The 20,104-nt window shown below is 39.6% G+C and overlaps 2 protein-coding genes across 11 annotated transcripts in view; one reads left to right on the top strand and one right to left on the bottom strand.

Moving 5' to 3' along the window:
• Positions 1-4,374, top strand: part of Rps6kb1 (ribosomal protein S6 kinase, polypeptide 1) — a 46,017-nt gene extending 41,643 nt beyond the window's left edge. For 3 of the 10 annotated variants that reach the window (XR_003949512.1, XM_006534315.4, XM_030246366.1), the window contains one exon: positions 281-1,678. Coding sequence is in view for 6 of the 10 variants with exons in the window: in XM_006534315.4 (XP_006534378.1) it covers positions 281-518 (238 nt within the window). In the remaining 4 variants the exon portion in view is untranslated. Of the gene's footprint in view, positions 1-262 lie in introns of all 10 variants that reach the window. The other 7 variants (XR_879743.3, XR_003949513.1, NM_001114334.2 and 4 more) reach the window with 5 other exon arrangements.
• On the bottom strand, positions 4,236-18,586 carry Rnft1 (ring finger protein, transmembrane 1). The gene is made up of 9 exons (NM_029788.5): positions 18,444-18,586; positions 16,738-17,182; positions 16,511-16,587; positions 14,076-14,176; positions 12,732-12,885; positions 11,406-11,564; positions 10,017-10,082; positions 7,914-8,015; positions 4,236-7,422 (listed from the first exon to the last, which is right to left on the bottom strand). The coding sequence occupies exons 2-9, from the start codon at positions 17,129-17,131 to the stop codon at positions 7,288-7,290; spliced, it is 1,188 nt and encodes a 395-aa protein (NP_084064.1). The 5' UTR covers positions 17,132-17,182; positions 18,444-18,586; the 3' UTR covers positions 4,236-7,287.
• Positions 18,587-20,104: the final 1,518 nt, after the last annotated feature.

Raw genomic sequence — 20,104 nt, 5'->3', positions numbered from 1 at the left:
AAGTATTTTAAGTGCAATAGGAAGTCATTTTTAAGTGGGAGAGTAAAATGAGTTAACAGTATATGTCATTAAGGGCTTAAAGGTCAAGTGTAGAGGTAAAGAGGCCAGTTTGGACACACTAGCTATTAGCCTAGGGGAAAGATGGTTGAAGCTCTGCCTTTGAGACAGTCCACATGAAAATAAAATAAGGTCACATTACCCTTCCCTTTAAACATGAGAAATACTTCTTGTTAAGATGATCATTGAGACAAATGAATGATAGCTCTTCCTTGTCTTAAAGCCCAGTCAAATTCTCTCCTGGGGATTTCTGGGGACGAGGTGCTTCAGCCAGCACGGCAAATCCTCAGACCCCTGTGGAATACCCAATGGAAACAAGTGGGATAGAGCAGATGGATGTGACAGTGAGCGGGGAAGCATCAGCGCCACTTCCAATCCGACAACCCAACTCCGGGCCGTACAAAAAACAAGCTTTTCCTATGATCTCCAAACGGCCAGAGCACCTGCGGATGAATCTATGATGAAACAATGCTTTTATTAATGCAAAATCAAAAAGGAAACAAATCCGGGAAGGGGATGTGTGAGCATCCTGCAATATAAAAACAAGAATAAAATGGCAGTCTCAAAGAGTCAGTGTCATTACCTGGAATGCTTTCGATGGAGGAAAAAATAAACATGGATTTTAAAAAATCAATCAAAAATGGTGCAAAAAAAAAAATAAACCCACAAAAAACTCAAGCAAAATAGTATTGTGGAATCCACAGACACATCAGCTGACTGGTTCCTATCCTAGCAACATCTCGGCGTTCGCAAGGGTTCTCATGCTGATGGCTGCAAACTGACAGTATTAAGGGTAGGATGTTGCTTCGGAATCACCGTTGAAATCTGATGATGTCAAATAAGGGTTATCCTAATAGGCAAAGTTTGAGATTGCCTGTAATACTTGCAACTAAGGACAAATTAGCATGCAAGCTTTGTCAAACTTTTTCCAGCAACACAGAATCAAAGACAAAAGAAACTTTATCGATTGATGTTTTACGTGCAAACAACCTGAATCTTTTTTTTATATAAATATATATTTTTCAAATAGATTTTTGATTCAGCTCATTATGAAAAACATCCCAAACTTTAAAATGCGAAGTTATTGGTTGGTGTGAAGAAAGCCAGCTTCTGTCTTCTCTTGATGAAATAAAATGCAAATGATCATTGTTAACCACAGCTGTGGCTTGTCTGAGGGCCTGGGGTGGACCTGGGGTGTTTTTTTAATCTTTTTGTTTTAGTAACCTAGCTGCAATACTTGTCTGTAATACTAGGGGGGAAAAGTCTGTTTAATCATTTTTACTTGCAGTACTGCTGTGTGTTTGGCGTAACTGCAAGCCTTGGGACAGGCAGAAGTTGTATGATCTACATTGCATCCTTGTCCTGGGCCTGCACTACACTGGAAACAGTATCACCACCTGTTCTTATACCAGTATTTGAGTCAAGCCTTGGTCGAGGAGGGACAGAAGAGAATCAGGCTAAAGTGCATAAAGAGGGCAGTAAGCGGGGGAGATAGACCTGCAGGGGAGAGGGTGTTGCCACGGGCGTCTCTCTCGACTCTTTACAGCACATTGGTGTGGTTCTAGGTTTACTTTGTACTGTTATGCTGTTTACCTTCCTTAACAATTTTCTTTTTTGAGAATCTAAAAAAGAAAAAAATGGTGTTTTTTTCCCCTCCTGCACTGGGGCTACATTTTTCACTTATAAAAATATTTGATGGCCTTTTGATGAATGTCTTCCATAACGAATAAGAAAACCTAGTGGCTTAATTTAGGAAACATGTTAACAAGACACTGTTTTTGAAATTGTAACAAAGTCAACATAAGTGATTTACAGGTACAAAGAATAAAAATAAAGGTAACTTTACCTTTCTTAAATACTTCCTGCCTTAAGGAGCATTTCCATGACTAGCTGGTGAAAGGGTTTAATATCTGCAGAGCTTTATAAAATATACTGCAGTGCATACTGGTCTAGGTAGATGGTCACACAGTGAGTCCTGTCACGCCACTCTGTTGGTCTTTTTTGTCTTGGTAATAGTTGCAGCCCTTGGGTTTCTTTATGCAGATGCTCTTGCTGTGTTCCTCAAAGGATCCAAGCCATAAAATTCTTTATGCATGTCACAGTCAGGATTGACCCAGACCTTGCTTATTCAAATTGTAATTGAAGTGAGATGGGAAGAAATGTTAACAGTGAGCAAAAATAGAACCTTGAGAGGCTGGAGAGATGACTCAGCAGTTAAGAACTCTGGCTACTTTTCCAGAGGTCCTGAGTTCAATCCCAGCACCCACATGATAGCTTACATCTATAAACTGTAGTCTCGTTGGATCAAATGTTCTCTTACATGCACATGTGCAGACAAAACATCCACATACATAAAAATCTTAAAAAAAAAAAACAAAAAAAAAAAACCAGAGCCATGGCAGATGACTGGAAATACTGCCCTTCAATTGTGGCAGCAAACGTCCATCTGGACAGAGAATTTCTTTTTTTATCATTTAAATGGTCATTCCTGATTCTCTTGACTGTAGCAGCATTTTGAGAACTTCATAATTGTAGCAGTAAATTAGGAGCTGCAGTAATGATTAAGAATGTTCTTCATTCTTTGAGAGTTTGTGGTATCTTAAAAAATAGAACCCCTCAAAAAACCTATGGCAATGCATTATAGGAATCATTTCAGACTGCAAATGGCTTGTGCTACTCTGATATCTGTTTCTAAATGTGTTTACTAACTATAGCGTTGACTGCCTGGCCAAATTCCAATAAAACTTTTACACTAAATGATTCCTCCTTAGCCCTAGTTGCTAGTAATATGTGCACTGTGACCACCCCATAAACTGTTAATAAACTGTTCATAGAATTACTGCCAGCAATAGTGGCAAATATCGCAACGTTTTTGTGTAGAACGCATTAATTGTACACCTTCTGTCGACTTCCATCTACACAAATATATAGCTTTTCTATCACAACATTAAGTGAAATTGATGCTGTGGCAAGTTTATTGAGAAACTTTCATAAATGGATATCCCTACTATGACTGTGAAAACATGTCAGGTGTCACATGAGTGTCACAGACAGAAAGCACATGCCTATGCAATATGGCCTACTCTGTATTTATTTGTAAAAACTGAAGCATAATTTAAAGTGTATATCAATACTACTCTGAGTTTCTAAGAGAGGTGTTCATGCTTGTACCAGGTAAGTGAATAAAAAAAAAGATTAAGTGCTTTTTCTTTCATTACTTGATTATTTTCTTTAAAATCAGCTATTACAGGATATTTTTTTATTTTCTACATTCTGTTTTTTAATTAATATGTACTCACTGAACTGAAATTTACTAAATTTGTTTTATAAGGTTTGTAGTGTTACAGAATAACTAAACTGGGATTTATAAACCAGCTGTGATTAACAATGTATTAATTATTTGAACTTGAACCAGACCATTAGGAAAATTATGTTATTTGTTCCCCTTGTATGCTCTTAACTTAAAGAATTTTCCCACATACCGTTTTTGAGATAGTTTGAGATTTGAGGATAGGATGCATGTGAGAGACTCCATAAATTCAACATTCTGTACTATAGCTGACAACTATAAACAAAATGTATCTTAGCATTAATATCTTGAGCCTTGAACATCATATTTAATACAGGACCATTTTAGAAATATTCAGTTAGTTGTATATTTCCTAGGTTACAAGGGCTAGATCTAAGATTATTCTCATGAGAAATGTTGAATTTATGAGAAATGGATTTTGAGGCTTTGAAAATGAAAATGGCTAGTATCTCAAAGATGTCAGTATCCATACATCTATGGTTTCATCCCAGGAGCAGACATTAGCTAGCTGGACAAACAGTTGTGACAATATTTGTCACATAGGGGCCTATGGTTTGTTGCTCAACAATATAGTACTTTTCTCATGTGACTCAACACTATAGCACAAGTATTATTTCCCTGGATTCTCTGAAGGAGCATCTAAAAGACGGGTTTCTGACAGTGTTTGCTCTTTAAACTATGTTTTCTCCTACCCCAAGTTGGCTTTGCATCTATTAAATAAGTTCTTCAGCTGCCTTACTAGGAGTTCTACGAGGGCAACATCTTTTCTGCATTTCACCTTGTATTTAGTTTACTGTGTTAAGATATTTGATTTCAGATTGAATGAATGTAAATAGAAATTAAATGCAAATTTGAATGAACATAAAATAGAAGTGATTTTTTATTACTTGAGAGAAAAAAATTTTAGTATATTTACTATAGCATACATAACAGATGTACAATTTTTTCATTAACGTGTTAGATATGTTCATGTTACCATATTTAATAAACTACTTTTGTATAAAAGATAACAGTTATAAAACTTTCTCCCGAGACATTGGAGCTATTTAAATATATAACAAATCTTAGTGGTCATTTTATGTATTAAGTGTTACAGATTCTTGTTATTTTTAATATACTTGAATTGTTTGCTTTTAAAAATATTCATGAAACAAGCTATGTGGAATCTAGTTTCACATAAAAATAGTGGGAATAATTTCTTATATTAATAATCAACAATTTGCCTAAGTACACCTCATAGCTAGCTTTGATAATGTAATGTTCATGTTCAAAATAATTGTACAAAAAATTAGCAAATATGTCAGATAGCTTCACAGGAGCAATGCTGTGCCTTTCGAGGGCATGGTTTTGGTTTCTAGTACTCACATAATAGTGGTTCATCATAACTATCACAAAATAAATCTGAAAAACAAAGAAATCACCCATCTTGCCACATGCGGTGGTGCCTGCCTTCAGTCCCTTCCCAGTCCTCAGGAGACAGAGGCAAGCAGATCTCTGTGTTTGTAGCTAGCCTGGCCTATAAAGCAAGTTCCAGGACAGCGTAGGCTGCACAGAAACCCAATCTCGAAAAAAATGAAAAACAAAAGTATCTCTAGCAAGGAGTTATAGTCTCAATCCTGGTGGTTGGTAGCATCTCCCCCCGGCCCCAATCCCCTTACCTCCCCTCTCTCTTTGGACATTTATTTTTATGTATATAGGTGTTTTGCCTGTATGTGTCTGCATCATGTGTGCATTGCTCAAGAAAGCCAGAAGAGGGCATCAGACTCCCCTGGAACTGGAGATGGTTGTTCGCTGCGGTGTGGGAACACCCACAGGCCTCTGGAGCAACAGTGCTCTTCACTGCTGAGCCATTGCTCTATGCCCTAGCAGCATTTCTCAGTGCTGGGACAGCAACTGTTTAGAGAGGATGATCTAAATCCACAAAATCAATCCTCTTCCTTTGAGGTGAAAGCAAAGGGCAAAAGCAAGAGAAATGTTTCAGTTTATTACTGATAATGAGTACCACAACCTTACTACATTTTCTGGTTTTTGTTTAGAGACAAGATCTCTTTATATAGCCCTAGGTGGTCTGGAACAAGACAGGGTTTCTCTCTATAGCCCTGCCTGTCCTGGAACTTGCTCTGGAGACTAGATGGGCATCAAACTCAGATTCACCCGCTTCTGCCTTTAATTGCTGGGGTTAAAATATTTGCTATGAGTTACTTCCCTTTTCCTAATTTTAAGTGATAGCCTTGTGAAAAAATCCACCCACCTCAGTCTTCTACAAACTCCCTTTGTTATTTAATCATATTAAAAAAACAAGTTGCCTGGAGAAACTGTGATAAGTGTTAAGAGGGATGAATGTAATAGTTTTAAACAGGAAGTCATTTCAGCTGACTTTCACAGTGAAATTTTAATCACAAATCACTTTCTCTCCTTCATCCCTTGTATATCTAACAACTAAGCTTCACCACAAAGCCAGGAAGGTGATTTAATATACTTAGCAGTGATTCTCATTAGGCAAGGTGTGTGTGTGTGTATAATAGACTCTATGTGTGTGTGGACACATACAATATACACAAATATAGAGTGAATACTCATTTAAAACAAAAAGTGATGTGGTGTTTATCTGGTTGAGGGTATCACAGTCTTCCTGTACCTCTGTCAATCTAGGTAGCAGCTGTACAGACATGATTTCACCCATGACACTTGGTCACTATCCTTATTAAGCCATGTACTGGTTTAGTCTGTCTTTAAAGTTTAACTTTAGTCAGGTGGTGGTGGTGGTGGTGGTAGCACACGACTTTAATCCCAGCATTCAGCATAAACTCTGGTCCTGGAACTGCAGCACATGTTCTAATCTGCTAAAGCCATCTCTAGAACCCAGCTTAGTCTGTCTTACACGGCTAATTTGTTTTTGTCTCAACTTCTCCTTGTTACTGATGATAAATGCGAAGAAGCCTTCGCAGTAGCAGCCCTTTAGTCATGGTAAAGATTTCAGATTCTTCAGAGGAAACACAAGGAAAGGTAAAGTGCGCCATTACCTTTTCTTCTTGCAGAAATCAGCTGGAGATGACTAATGTTCTGGCTTCCCCTGAGTGAAAGTTGCTGTTTTCTCCCTTTCTCCTCGATGTGGAATTCAGCCAGGACACAGTGCGCACTAAGCAGGCACTCCACCACAGCCTTGGGTGCAAGCTTTCATATCTCAACAGGTGGTGATTGTAAAACTTGTGAGCTACATCCCCAGCCCACATTCAAATCACTTTCATTGTTATTTCAAGCTATTACATGGTACTACACAAAACACAAGACAGCTAGTGGCAAGGAGTACATAACAGGTCCACCAGGTGAATGAATCTAAATCATTTATTCTCACTGATTACTAGTCATATTATAGAGCATAATACAGTATTAAAATATATCATCCTCAGTAAATCTTCACTTAGAAAATGTGATTGTTATAGGTAAAATATAGCATTTAGAACTTTCATTTAAAAATACAATCTTATGAAAAATTTAAGCATTTTTAGAATGGGAATTATAAAAATCTGTAAATTGTTTCAGATACTATATATCTTAAAATACTATGCAAAATCTTTATTCTGAAAACCTGTCAGGAAACAGTACCTGAACCCCTTTAAAATGGCTAGTTCTATTTCTAATTGCTATTTTGGTATTATTGATAAGAAATCACATTTCCAATTTAACACTGCAATTATTTGTCAAATAAGTGGAATAAATGTTGCATATTTATTAAGGTGAATGAATATATAGTTTAAAAATGCAGGGCTCTTGCACTTAAACTTCTGAGAAACTGAACTATAAACATGTCTCGTGATACCCTAAAGCCTTTTTCTACTGCTGGAGATCAATTATACCTTTATCAATAGTTACCAAACCAGATAAAATTAGTGTCTTGAGGCCTTAATAGTTGGAACAACTTAGTACATCTGGAGGTGAGATGAAGTGGCCCCATCTTTCCATTTGTTTATACATTCTGAAATCACAGTTCTGCACAGTGGACATGTTTTCTCTCTGTTAAACCATAAGGTGATACATTCTTCACAGAATATATGCTGTAAGGGGATGAAGAAGCAGATCTTACACAGTGCATTCTAGGTCACATACTTTAAAGTTATAAAGGATTTAGCAGTTTCAAATGAGAAAATGACTCTTTTAATAGCTGAGCCAATACTAGTGTTTTGATTCTACTTAACTATTTTCCCGGGTGCTGCTTTTTAAAACCTGCTTAATGGTAACTTACTGGCAGTTACTATGAAAATATGGCAAGGAGCCTTACACATTTATGAACAACTGCTAGTTGAGCAAGGCTAGTATCCAGTTAGAAATAGAGCCTATTTGCCAACTGCTTTAGTATCTTAAGTAGTTGACCAAATTACCCCCTCCCTTTTCTTATGCTCCACTGCACAAAAATCATCAGAAGGGACATAATTTAGGCAGTCTACCATATCCCTTCCATCCTGAACTTTCACTGCTATATAACAAACATAAATGTGATTTTAACAAATCTGTAAAATGCTATATATAATTTGTTTAGAAATCTTACCTGACAAAAGAGAAGAACTGGCTTCTGAAATTCCGCTTGACATATTGTACAAATACCATCCATATCTGAACACTGTCTCTTGCTGGCAGGCACTCCATAACTCTATAAAGACAAATTCTGTTAAAAGTGGAGGGTTTGGTTTTGAAATCTGATCTGGGATATGGTTCAGTGGTAGCACATGTTTGAGGCCCAGGGTTCAATCCCTAGAACTATTTCAATAAAAAATAAACAGATTGTAGAGATTGATTTAGCAGCCCAGACATTAAACATTCTAAGATGGGATTCATTCTAAAGTCCTAAGAATAGTTTGAACTCTAAGATCTTGACTTTTTTACTAAAGTCAACAGGGTTTGCTCATTATCCATACACAATAGTTACGAACAGTCAAAGCTTTCTGAAGCATTGAAATCATGAAGGGGGAGGTGGTGAGAAACACCCGAGGGCTTCATAAGCAGGTCCTAGTTATGATGGGCTACAAAAGCTGTCATGAAAGTCCTATAAGTGAGGATTTACCCTATGGTCACTTCCACTTTGTTCATAGGGTTGACAGATATATGTATATGCACTCAGGGTGCTTATTTTAGTTTTTTTTTTTCTTGTGTGTTAGGTATTGAACCTAGGGGCTCACACGCATGTTAGGCAAGCACTCTCAAGTTACACCAACAGCCCACAGGGCTGAGGCTTGAGGCTATTTCAGCACTAGCCTTACTAAATTCAACCAAGTGAAATGCTTATAACTGCAAATGAATTAACTTAAAGCTAAACTCTGAATTTTTTTTTCTTTTTCTAATTTTTTATTAGGTATTTTCCTCATTTTCATTTCCAATGCTATCCCAAAAGTCTCCCATACCTCCCCCCCTAATCCCCTACCCACCCACTCCCTCTTTTTGGCTCTGGTGTTCCCCTGTACTGGGGCATATAAAGTTTGCAAGTCCAATGGGCCTCTCTTTCAAGTGATAGCCGACTAAACTCTGAATTTTATTGTATCTTTTTAATGTTCTCTTTGTTTTAACAGGAAATTTTTTTTTTTTTTTTGTATGTGTGCTCTTCTGGAACTTGATTTGTAGACCAGGCTGGCCTTAACTCGCAGAGATCTATCTGCCTCTGCCTCCCAAATGCTGGGATTAAAGTCAGATGCCCACACCCACCTAGCATTTGCTTTTATATCATTATATCATTAATGATCTTTAAAAACAAAAAAAGATGGGTCCCCCATTCTTGCTCTCTTCTTCTCTTGCTCCCCCTCTCAACCCATTCCTTTCCCCCTTTTTCTTTCATGGTCGGCCTCTACTCTATTCCCTTCTCTCTTTCTTTCTTTCCTACCCCCTCAACTCCCCTCCCATGCCCTAAATAAACTATTCTATACTTTAAATTACTTTTTTTTTTTTTTTTTTTGCTAGACTTCCTTGAAGTGTTCAGGCTGGCCCTTAACCTTTAATTCTGAGATGAGAAACTCCTCCATTCCCTCCCCTACCTCTCCTAAAACCTAACAGCCTGTTATGAACTGAGAACTGTTATTGCTGTTGGTAGAATGCTTGCCTAGAAAACTTAATTTTCAAATACAGAATTGAGTATGAGGAAATTTCTTTTAGTACAAAAATTGCAAGGGACATGATTTTTACTGAGTTGTCCTCAAACTAAAATCATACTTAAAAGTGTTTTCATAAAAGTGAAATAGGCTATGTTAATAAAAATATACAAAGCAAGTATCAGTGGATTAAAAAAGGAAAACAAAAGTCCATGACAAGGTTTTTAAAGTGTGTTTGTAAATCCTAAAAGATGTCCAATGGATTTGCTTTTGTGCTTCCTTTTACAGGATATCCAAATGTCTATCACTGAGCCCAGATCCAAACTGACACAGGGAATGCAAGGACAAGAGACAGTCCAGTACAGAGTCACTGAAGCAGCTGGTGGGCAGTGGGATTTAAGAAACTGCTGGTGGAATTCAAACTTCTAAGTCATTACAGCCCCAAGTGCCAAAATATTAGAAAATAATCTCGAAGTAGAAGAGGAAGAGCTTATGAATGTCTATTTGTAACACTACTAGAGAAAATAGGGCGAAACAAGGTAGAAGTATTTCCCTTAACTGACAAAAGTACTTACCGGTCGTGTAAAAAATACTCGTAAGACCTGTCTGAAAGTTCTCAAGTGTCCAAAAAAGTCCAAAAGCTAAAAGAGGAAGAGACAATTTATTAATTCAAACCCTCTATATGCTAAACCTAAAGACCAAAGGTAAAATTCAATTCCCACCTAACCTAGTGTTCATTATATGCCATACTAGTCGTCCATTATGAATTTATTTCAAGCTTAATAGTGCATAGATCTGAGCCACCTCTTACCCTACAGCTACAGTTTAAGACAAACCTATGTCAAAGACACTGCAGCAGGCTAGCAGATAAGAGTACTGGCTGCACCGGGCCTTTAATCCCAGCACTCGGGAGGCAGAGGCAGGCGGATTTCTGAGTTCGAGGCCAGCCTGGTCTACAGAGTGAGTTCCAGGACAACTATACAGAGAAAAAAGCACTGGCTGCAGTTCCATTCCATTCCTAGCACGTGGACACTGTGCTCATGTGACATACAAGCATAATTACAGGGAAAACACATACACACAGTTGCAACAAAGAAGGAGGGGCGGGGGAGGTATCAGCTTCATTTAATTCAAATACCCTTGGCATTTAGACTTGAAAGTATTGGGGGTGGGGGGCGTATACCTTTGATCCTGGCACTCTGGTGGCAGAGGCAAGCAGATCTCAGAGTTAGAGGACAGCCTGGTCTACAGTAAGATCCAGGGCTACATAGAGAAACCATGTTTCAGAAAACAAGTTTCATTGGTCTATGTAACAATAACAAGTTCCAGGACAGCCAGAGCTACATAAGTGAGATCCTGAATCAACAACCCAACACACACACAACAGGGGCGCACACACACACTCACTTGAGCTCTCTTTCTCTCTCAGAAAGTTTAATAAAGTGCTAAGTTGAAAGGATCAGGCATAAAGTGAAGAGAAGAAGCTAGTCCTCTGGTTTGAGACCTGTGTATTACAAGTGGTACTGTGAGGTTAGTGTCTTTTCTACTTAATCTCCCTTGGATAGCACGTGTATGTTCATCTTTGCTACTCCTCAACAAAGACTGAGCTTAGCTTGGTGGCAGGTATTTAGGAGGCCAAGGCACCCTGGGCAACACAAGGAACCTATGTAGTCCCCTACCCCCAGACCATTAGGTTCCTTCTACTCTTTCTTGATCACTGTCTTTATTGAGGTGGTCTTCCTGGTTGCCAATGCTGGCAAACTCATGATCTTCCTGCCTCTCTAGCTGGGATTACAGGTATATGTATATAGAAATATACAGGTATATTTCTACATTTCTAAATAGGTAAGAGGCTGTCATTACTTTCAATTAGTGATATGAAGATAAATTTTGAGGCAGCTTAGTAGTAATGTAAAGCCAGGAATTAGTATAGCAGTCACTTTGCCAAAATTAGTGTTACTTACTTTTAGTATGAGGTAGAGTAAAGCCAGCAATATCCCAAGACTCCATGTAGTTACATTACCAAACTCCCCGTAGCTTATAAGGTACCGAAACCAAACTGGTATAGGAACAAAAATTCGGTAATACTGACACAATTCTTCTAAAAGCATGTACCAATATCCCTAAAAAAAGGAAGGGAAAAGAAATAAATTCAGCTAACCAAGGTATTAAACACATAGCATAGACACTATTGGAAGGAGAACATCATAAGTATATAATGCACTAATCACAATAACTAAATTATATTTCAGAACTATGATTAACACAAATCTGACTTGACTATCACATACCATTGTCATTACATGGCTTGGCTTGGTGTTGGGCCAGTGAAATGACCCAGTGGGTATGGATAATGGCCTTAGTTCACTTCTTTTTTTTATGTTAGTTACATATTGTTTTTATTCAGGCTTGTCAATTAAGAAATACAAACCAAGCAACTGTTCGTTGCTTCTACAGGTCCAATCTTTCCTTCAGAAGCTGCTCACTACAGCTCTGAAGTAGTGTAGTACAGGCAGCAAGAGATTTGGGTGGAGCAACAACTCATCTGAAATCCAGAGTTAAGTATTTACTTCCTTTGGTGCCTTGTACAGAAAGGCACTGTTAAGATGTTACAAAATAGAAAATGCCCACAGCAAATAGTTCTAGTGGCAACTTACTATCAGCAAGTTACAGTGGTGGCGATGATTCTCTTCATTTTATTCTTAGTTCACTTTCTAGAACCCATGTGGTGGAGAGGTACACACAAAATAATAAATGTGAAAGAAATGTCTTAATTTGTAAGTTGGGTATGATGACTCACATTTGGGAGGCTATGGTAGCAGAATTGCTATGAGTTCCTGAGCAGCTCAGTCACTAAGCCACTGGCTAACTGCTTACATAGTCATTTATCAGTTGTCAGTGCTTCAGAGAGAAGCACAAGTACAAATTTAGAATTGTCTGATGTATGATGTGAAGACTGAGTTTTCAATTATTTTGAAGGAAATATCATTCTGATTTTGGCCAATTCATTAATATTTTCAGTTGAAGTACTTGAGCAAGTGGTTGCCCGGCAAAAGTAATAAAAATTAGGTTATTTAGGTGTGGAGAGAGCTCTGCAGTTAGAGAACTTCTTGCTCTTCCAGAGGACCTGAGCTAGGTTCCCAACAGCCACATAGCAGTGTATAAACTGCAGACCCAGGGGATCTGATGCCCTCTTCTGGCCTCTAAACTGAGAGACATGTAAATGAAGACTGGCTAGCATTCAGGGGTTTTGCTAACATCATTCCAATAAGCATTAGTTAGTTTTTTACCTTTGATTTAAAAGGCATGATGAAAGAAGGCACCAATAAAATCAGGCATTTTAAACCCATGAAAAAGAATTTCAGAATGAAGTCTGTAATTCCAACAATCCAAAGAACTTCCCAGAAGCTCAACTGTTCGAGTGTAGGATTTAAGAAAATTAAGCTACCAAGAGAAAAACATAAGCATTTATTAAAGCAACACAGAAACATAATGTATTGGTAAAGGTTTTAAGTTTGCTGCAGTATTTTACATATTTCATGAGCGTTCAGAGCGCTAGCATTGAACTATACCCCTAGCCTGTTCAGTTTCCAGGCATCTAACAATACATTCCTACAATAGCTTTAAGTCAGAGATGTCACCTCCTTTTATGTCCAGGCTGGGCCTCCTTCTCCACCTAAACTTCCTTACTCTGGTTGGTTTTGTACAATTCCATGAGCCCCTTTTGTTTCGCATGTTCTTTCACCTAGGCTGACCTCACTGGGTTTACAGGCTATGCCCAGCAAGTCTTGTAACTTTTAAGTATCAAACATATATTCTGATAATACCAAATTTAAAATGCTGTGTTTCTGTGTGGTGAAGGACAGTATGTGCACGTCTGAGTGCGGATGCCTGTGAAGTCAGCAGAGGGCATCCGACCCCTGGACCTGGAGTCTCCTCTGGAAAGTAGCAGGTGCTCTTGACCATGGCTCTGTCTTCCCAGGCCACAGGTCATTCCTGTCTCACACCCACTCTACCTCCCAGGCCTTCTAATTATCTAAGCTAAAACGTCAGAATATCTGGCATGTACATGCATGTTAACATGTGTTTTACTGATTCATTTTAGAAACAAAAGTTTGGTAATAACCACCTAATGTTACTAAATAAACACAGATTAAAACTGGTGAGTGGCACATTACCTGTATTTCCAGCACTCAAGAGGCTGAGGCAGGAGGAATGCAAGTTGGCACCCTGGACTACACAGTGAGATCCTATCTCAAAAACAAAAAGCAAAAAAACTGATTCAACAGAAATCCACTTATCAAAAAGTACTTATTGAGCACATGCTATGTGCCATGGTATTGGGGATACAAACCTGCCACACCTGTTAATCATGAACGACAAGTGGATTAAAATCATTTACTTAAAATAAGATACTTATAACTGCAAGGTAGAAATTAAATATTAAAGAAATTAAAGATCACCACAAGGTGATCTTATTGACTAGAAGCTTAATTTCTCTTAATAAATTAGTGAATAAACATCTAATAAACACTAATCTCACAAAAAAAGGAAAATTGAACCCTACTAAGCATTACATGCAAATCCATAGGATAAATGATAAACAACAGACATATACTAGGATCTCTGATTACCTGTAATGAAGTGACTGAGAATGAAAAGTGTAATATAAGAGGACGGAGGAACCTGCCAGGAACACCAGTAACCAAGCACAGCGGAGCTTTGATGACCGTTCCTGAAAAAGACACAATTCTGTAATTTACTGTGTTATGTTAGGCCGGAATTTTAATTAATAATAAATAGCATTTTCATCTGATGATCAATGTATTAACTTAGCAGGTAGTCTGTATGTTATTAAGAATAAAAACATTCTATGTTGCTCATTCCCACAACCACTGTTTTTGTTAATACTTAATTAACAAAACATAACTCTGAGCAAAATTTTAAAATGCAAGCCGGGCACAGTGGCGCACACCTTTGATCCCAGCACTGGGGAGGCAGAGCCAGGCAGAGATGTCTTGTGAGTTTGAGGCCAGCCTGGTCTATACAGTGTTCCAAGACAGGCAGGGCTGTGTAGAGAGACCCTGTTTCAAACCATCAACCCCATAAAAAAAAATTAAAAAAATACAAGACCTAGGAGTCTCAGAGCCCAATCTCCATAATGACATTAGGGGACCTGGCCAAAGTAATCTTTACCTCTGCAGCTCTTTTTTTTCTCTTCCACAAAACAGAAATTTAAAAAATTTTAAATTTAAAAATTTAAATATAAAAATTTAAATCAGTTCCTAAATATACAGTAATTTTGACCTTTAAAATTCAAGTTTTTACTACTAGTTTAATTGAAAGTTTTACAGTTGAGCCCTAATCCATAACCTGAACAACTGTTTTGAGTACTAACATGATACCCAAAAGTGGAAACTTCTTTTTTTTTTTTTTAAAGATTTATTTATTGTTATAAATAAGTATACTGTAGCTGTCTTCAGACACACCAGAAGAGGGAGTCAAATCTCATTATGGGTGGTTGTGAGCCACCATGTGGTGGCTGGAATTTGAACTCAGGACCTTTGGAAGAGCAGTCAGTGCTCTTACCCACTAAGCCATCTCGCTAGCCCGGAAACCTCTACACATGACTTCACCACTAAGTCAAAACACTGGCACACTGAAAATACTATATAAGAATGCTTCGGGCTGGAGAGATGGCTCAATGGTTAAAGGCACTGACTGCTCTTCCAGAGGTCCTGAGTTCAAATCCCAGCAACCACATGGTGGCTCACAACCATCTGTAATGAGATCTGATGCCCTCTTCTGGTGTGTCTGAAGACAACTACAATGTGCTTATATATAATAAATCTTAAAAAAAAAAAAAAAAAGAATGCCTCTGGGCTATGTGGGTAAGGCAGACAGAAAACAACTTAAAGACACCTCATTATATATGGATAAAATTTCCAATGTTAAAGAAGTCAATCTGGTACTAATATTTTTGTTCTCTAAAGAGAGGGTCTCACTCTGTAGCACAAGGAGGCCTGGTACTCACTGTAATATTCCAGACTGGTTCTGAATTCATGACAATCTTCCTGCCTCAGCAGCCCCAGTGCTGGGATTATAAGCACATACCACTATGCCCAGAATTAACCTGTGCTAGTTTTGAATATGCACTAAAATTTTTGTTAATATGCTATACTATAAATTCCCAGATACAACCCCTCTTCTGGTGAAATTTCATAGATTCTTGGAACTTTTTCTAATGATTCAGATGATTAAAACTTTTCACATTACTAGAAAAACTTCTTGAGATTATTCTTTTTAAATAAGAGACATCTGCCATTCGTGACAGGGCATGCCTTTAAACCCAGCACTCAGGAGGCAGGCGTAGCTCTTGAGTCTGAGGCCAGCCTGGTCTACACAGTGAGTTCCAAGCCAACCAGAAAGTCATAGTGAAATCCTGTATCAAACACCCACGTAAAACACCAGGGCCAATGTAGTCAGTGCTTGCTTTTATTTCCTGCCAGTCTCATGCAGCATCAATCAGCTTTTAAAATGATATTATACTACTCTGTATAATTAACTCATAAAGTACAAAGGTCCTTGCCAAACTAGATCACACAGTGTGGTCTAAGTCTCTTAACCCTCCTGTCTAGGTTTGTTTTGTTTCCTTTTTTTAGGAACCAAACAACTTAAGTAAGGTTAGTTGTTTGGTTCCTAAAAATTGCTTAGTTACGCATTAGGACAGGGAACTTAAGCCGGGTGTGGTAGCGCATGCCTTTAATCCCGGCACTTGGAAGGCAGAGGCAGAGGCAGAGGCAGGCGGATTTCTGAGTTCGAGGCCAGCCTGGTTTACAAAGTGAGTTCCAGGACAGCCAGGGCTACACAGAGAAACCCTGTCTCGAAAAACCAAAAAAAAAAAAAAGGACAGGGTACTTATTTAGAAAATAAAACAAAGCATGTGGTGGCCATCACAATGTATCCTGTTGTTTCCTACTCCTCTGGAAAGTAACTTATATTTCTCTCAAAGTTATCTCTAATTCTGTAGAGAGAAAGAGTTAATGATTTAGTTGCTTGTCATACTTACTCTTAGAAAAACCTGATTTACAATGCTTTTGTTTGCATACATAAAAGTTGTTAGCAGCCCAATTCCAAGAGAAATTCCTGTTAGAAAATAAGTTCTAGTTAATTGAAAGAAAAGAAAAAAAACCAACAAGATTATATATACTGATATAATTTTTAAAAGCTAGCAACCAAAATATGTTAAAATTATTAATAAAATGGGAAACTTAATTCAGCAGTTTTATTTCCTACCTGTTATATGCTGCATAACAAGTTTAATACCCAGAATTAAAATATAAGGAAGACTTTTTTGCAACCACTTGAAGAGATAGCGGAATTCTGAGAAGGAGCCACTTCCATGTTCCCCAGACTCTGTAGCAAAGTCATCAGGTGGTCTTGCTTCACTGTGGGAGTAACTCCGGAAACGACCATGCACACATCCATGGGCACAAGTACAGACGCCTGACCTGGGATTTCTAGAGCTTGGATTTTCAGAATATTCTTTTGGTCCGGAGTTTATTTGGATATGTACATCCCCAGGGTGAAGGGAACCTTCTGTTGATCTTGAATGACCACACGGGGAGGCTGCAGCATCTTCATGTGCAGTGCCCGGAGGATCATGCAGTTGGTTACAGCTGGCTTGCATGGCCCTTGAGTATTTTCTCTCTAAAATGTCTTTGCTTCAGGACTCTTTCTCCTTAAAAGTAAAATCAAAGAGCAGAAAGCATTCTAAGTTAATCACAAGCAGTGCATCGGTTCATTAGGTGTCCTTTGTTCACTAAAGGGGCAGTTGACAGTCACAGACAAGTTTCAGGTCCTTCAATCTTTGCAACTGTCAAAGCTCTGCTGCCCTGCCCCACTCCAACCTCGAAGTCCAACTTGGCAAACCAAGAGTTTTGAACCAGGGGCTACTTAAAGTACAAAGCACTGCAGATGTCTTGATTTTTCAAATGTGCCAAAAGACATCAGCAAAGAGTCAAAGGGGTGCCCAGCAGATACCACAGTGAATAGCAGCACTAATGCTGAATAAGTTGGCTCATGTACTCTGAGGCAGAGTCCACATCAGGAAGTTTGCTAAGGGTGGGTGAGATGGCTGGGTAAGTCAAGACCTTTAATTTGAGTTAAATCCCCTAAACTCATATGGTGGAAGCAATGAACTGACTCCCACAAGTCCTCTGACACACACACTAAATAAATACAATAGATTTTTTTTTACAGATTCATTAATGTTTAGAAGGAAAAAAATCAGTGCCTTAATTAAGCATCAACAAAGATAATAAACACTTCATTTTATGCTGAAACAGCTTCCACAAAGCTAATAAGGTTTTCAGTAATTAATGGTGCCACCGAGAATATTGCTTCTCCTTCCAAAAGAATGTTAGTCAAATGCCTTTGAAAGAGGACCCTTAGGGGGAGTCATCACGTAATTGCTAAGTGATGCTTTAGTCTAAATAAGGAGTTAGCCTCCCGAATAAAAATGCCACCATCGGCTTGGTTAGGGGTGTCAGAAGAGAGGCTGTGGGCAGGGCAAGATCCCTACGTGATCCAGTGTGGATCTCGGACCAGGGTGCCAGAATCGTGCTGTCGCCCGACGAAACGCAGAGCCCACCGCCGGGCCTCTCCCGTTTCCCCCGCGATGGAGCTAGCTGCGGCGGAGGCTGGCTGGCTGAAACCGTGCAGTTACTGTGTGACGTTTCGAAGAGGCTCGGAAGCCACAGCGGCTCTATCGCCTCACTCTCTGAAGAGCGACTTGGGACAGGACAGTTTGTGTCTCTGCTATTAAAAAAGAAACACAAAACCTGCCCTCCTTCATACATAAACAAGAAAAGGGGAAAGGGAGAAAGAAAAGTCAACGCCAACTCTTCCGGAATCCGCGAGGACAGAGTTCTCCACCCACGTCCGAGCTTCGGCTCTTCTCCCCGGAAACCCTCCGCCTCACCCCCTTCCCCAGGCCTGACCTCTCATGACCAGGAGCGGGCGGCCTCGGCAGCCACAATACCAACAGCCCGACACGCGGCCGCAAGCCCTTCTCGCCAAGCCTTCAGCCTCGGACGCCACCAGCAGCGCTCGGCCTGGCCCCGCGGCGGCGCGCGCGCTCCCTAGACGTCGTCACGCGCGGCCCGCCTTCGCCGGGCCACGCCCTCGCCCAGTGGAAGAAGGAGCCTCTAGGCCCCGCCCCGCGCTCATCCCGGCCCCGCCCTTCCCAGCAGAGAAGGGAACCTTTAGGCCCTGTCCCGAGTCCCTAGCCCCGCCTTCACTGGGAGGAGGAGGAGGAGGGCGCATCTAGGCCCCGCCCTGAACATCGTAGACCCGCCCTGTCGCCCTGTGGCCCTGTTGGTGATGTTATACGAGTGGCGTAGTGGCGGACGTGTGTGCTAATTAAGTCTGCGTGGCTGTCACGTCTTGCGTGTATTAGTGATCAGTCACACGCTTCGGAGTCCTTCAGTACTTGAGGTTGAAAATGGGTAGGTCCAGGAACCTGCTCGGCAGCGGGCTGCGTACCGGGAGCCGCGATCTGGCTTCCGGCTGCGTGTTGCTAGCTACGCCAGACCCGCTGGGCTGCCTGGGCAGAGAGGTTGTGTGACCTGGATTCGGGTTCCAAGCCTGAAGTTGAACAGTGTGCCCTAGTTCGTGCCAGAACCGGGTGCCAGAACTGGATATCAGACGCGCCAGGAAGTTTGTGAGGCCCTGGAAGTAGATTTAGAAAACCCCGTGTTGGCGAGCAGGGAACTCGACTTCTAAAATAAAGGCTACTAAAGGGGAAAAAAGATACTACAAGGAAAAAAAAAAAAAACACAGTTCTGGAAAATCTAGGACATCATATGTATAACAGGATTCCTATGATTCTTGAAATTAAGTATTTCATCGGAGGCTGACGTGACTAGGCAAAAGTCTGGCGTTTTGCACACACTTGGCTTTTTGCAGAGACACTTCTGAGTTACGTGTCCAGTAATTTTGTCTTTCTACCTGACTTAAACCTTTCAAATACCTTGTCAAAATCTCCTTAGCCATGAAATTTTGTCTTCCTTTCATAGTAGTATAACTGAATCTACTGGTTTTAGCCTCAGCCCTTCATTCATCTTGAGACTATTCTTAAATTTCTCTCAAGTCAAAAAGCACTTTAAAAAATCCCAATGCTCTTTTGGATCTGCTTCTCTCTGTGACCAGCACATTAGCACTCTCTTTTTTTAAGACTTGGTCCCAAGTAGAACAGGCCTATTTGTGCCTGTGCGTGATGGTGACAGGTAGTGCCTGAACTGGTACGACAGAGGACACTTTTGGGAAATTTTCTCTCCTACCTTTATTTGGGTTCCAGGGAGCCAACTGAGACTGCAAATTTTGTGCACAGCAGAGATCCTATGTGAGTAGTTTTATTTTAAACTAAAATGAACGTATGATAAGCATTAGTGGCTCATGATTGTAATCCTAGAATTTTGAAGACTAAGACAGAAAGATGCTGTGAGTTCCAGGCCAATCTATGATACAGAGTAAAACTCTTTTTTTTTTTTTTTAAAGATTTATTTATTTATTATATGTAAGTACACTGTAGCTGTCTTCAGACACTCCAGAAGAGGGCATCAGATCTTGTTACAGATGGTTGTGAGCCACCACGTGGTTG

This window comes from Mus musculus, chromosome 11 (genome assembly GCF_000001635.26).
Source record: "Mus musculus strain C57BL/6J chromosome 11, GRCm38.p6 C57BL/6J".
Taxonomy (NCBI): Eukaryota; Metazoa; Chordata; class Mammalia; order Rodentia; family Muridae; genus Mus; species Mus musculus.
The sequence above is the reverse complement of the archived record's forward strand: the minus strand, read 5'-3'. Positions and strand labels throughout refer to the sequence as shown.

Coding starts and splice junctions, on each gene's coding strand:
- Rnft1 (NM_029788.5), bottom strand. CDS start 17,131: ATGCAAGCCAGCTGTAACCAACTGCATGATCCTCCGGGCACTGCACAT. Junction 16,588..16,737: donor TGTTATGCAGCATATAACAG/GTAGGAAATAAA, acceptor ATTTTCTAACAG/GAATTTCTCTTGGAATTGGG. Junction 7,423..7,913: donor CAGTTCTTCTCTTTTGTCAG/GTAAGATTTCTA, acceptor ATCCCCTTACAG/CATATATTCTGTGAAGAATG.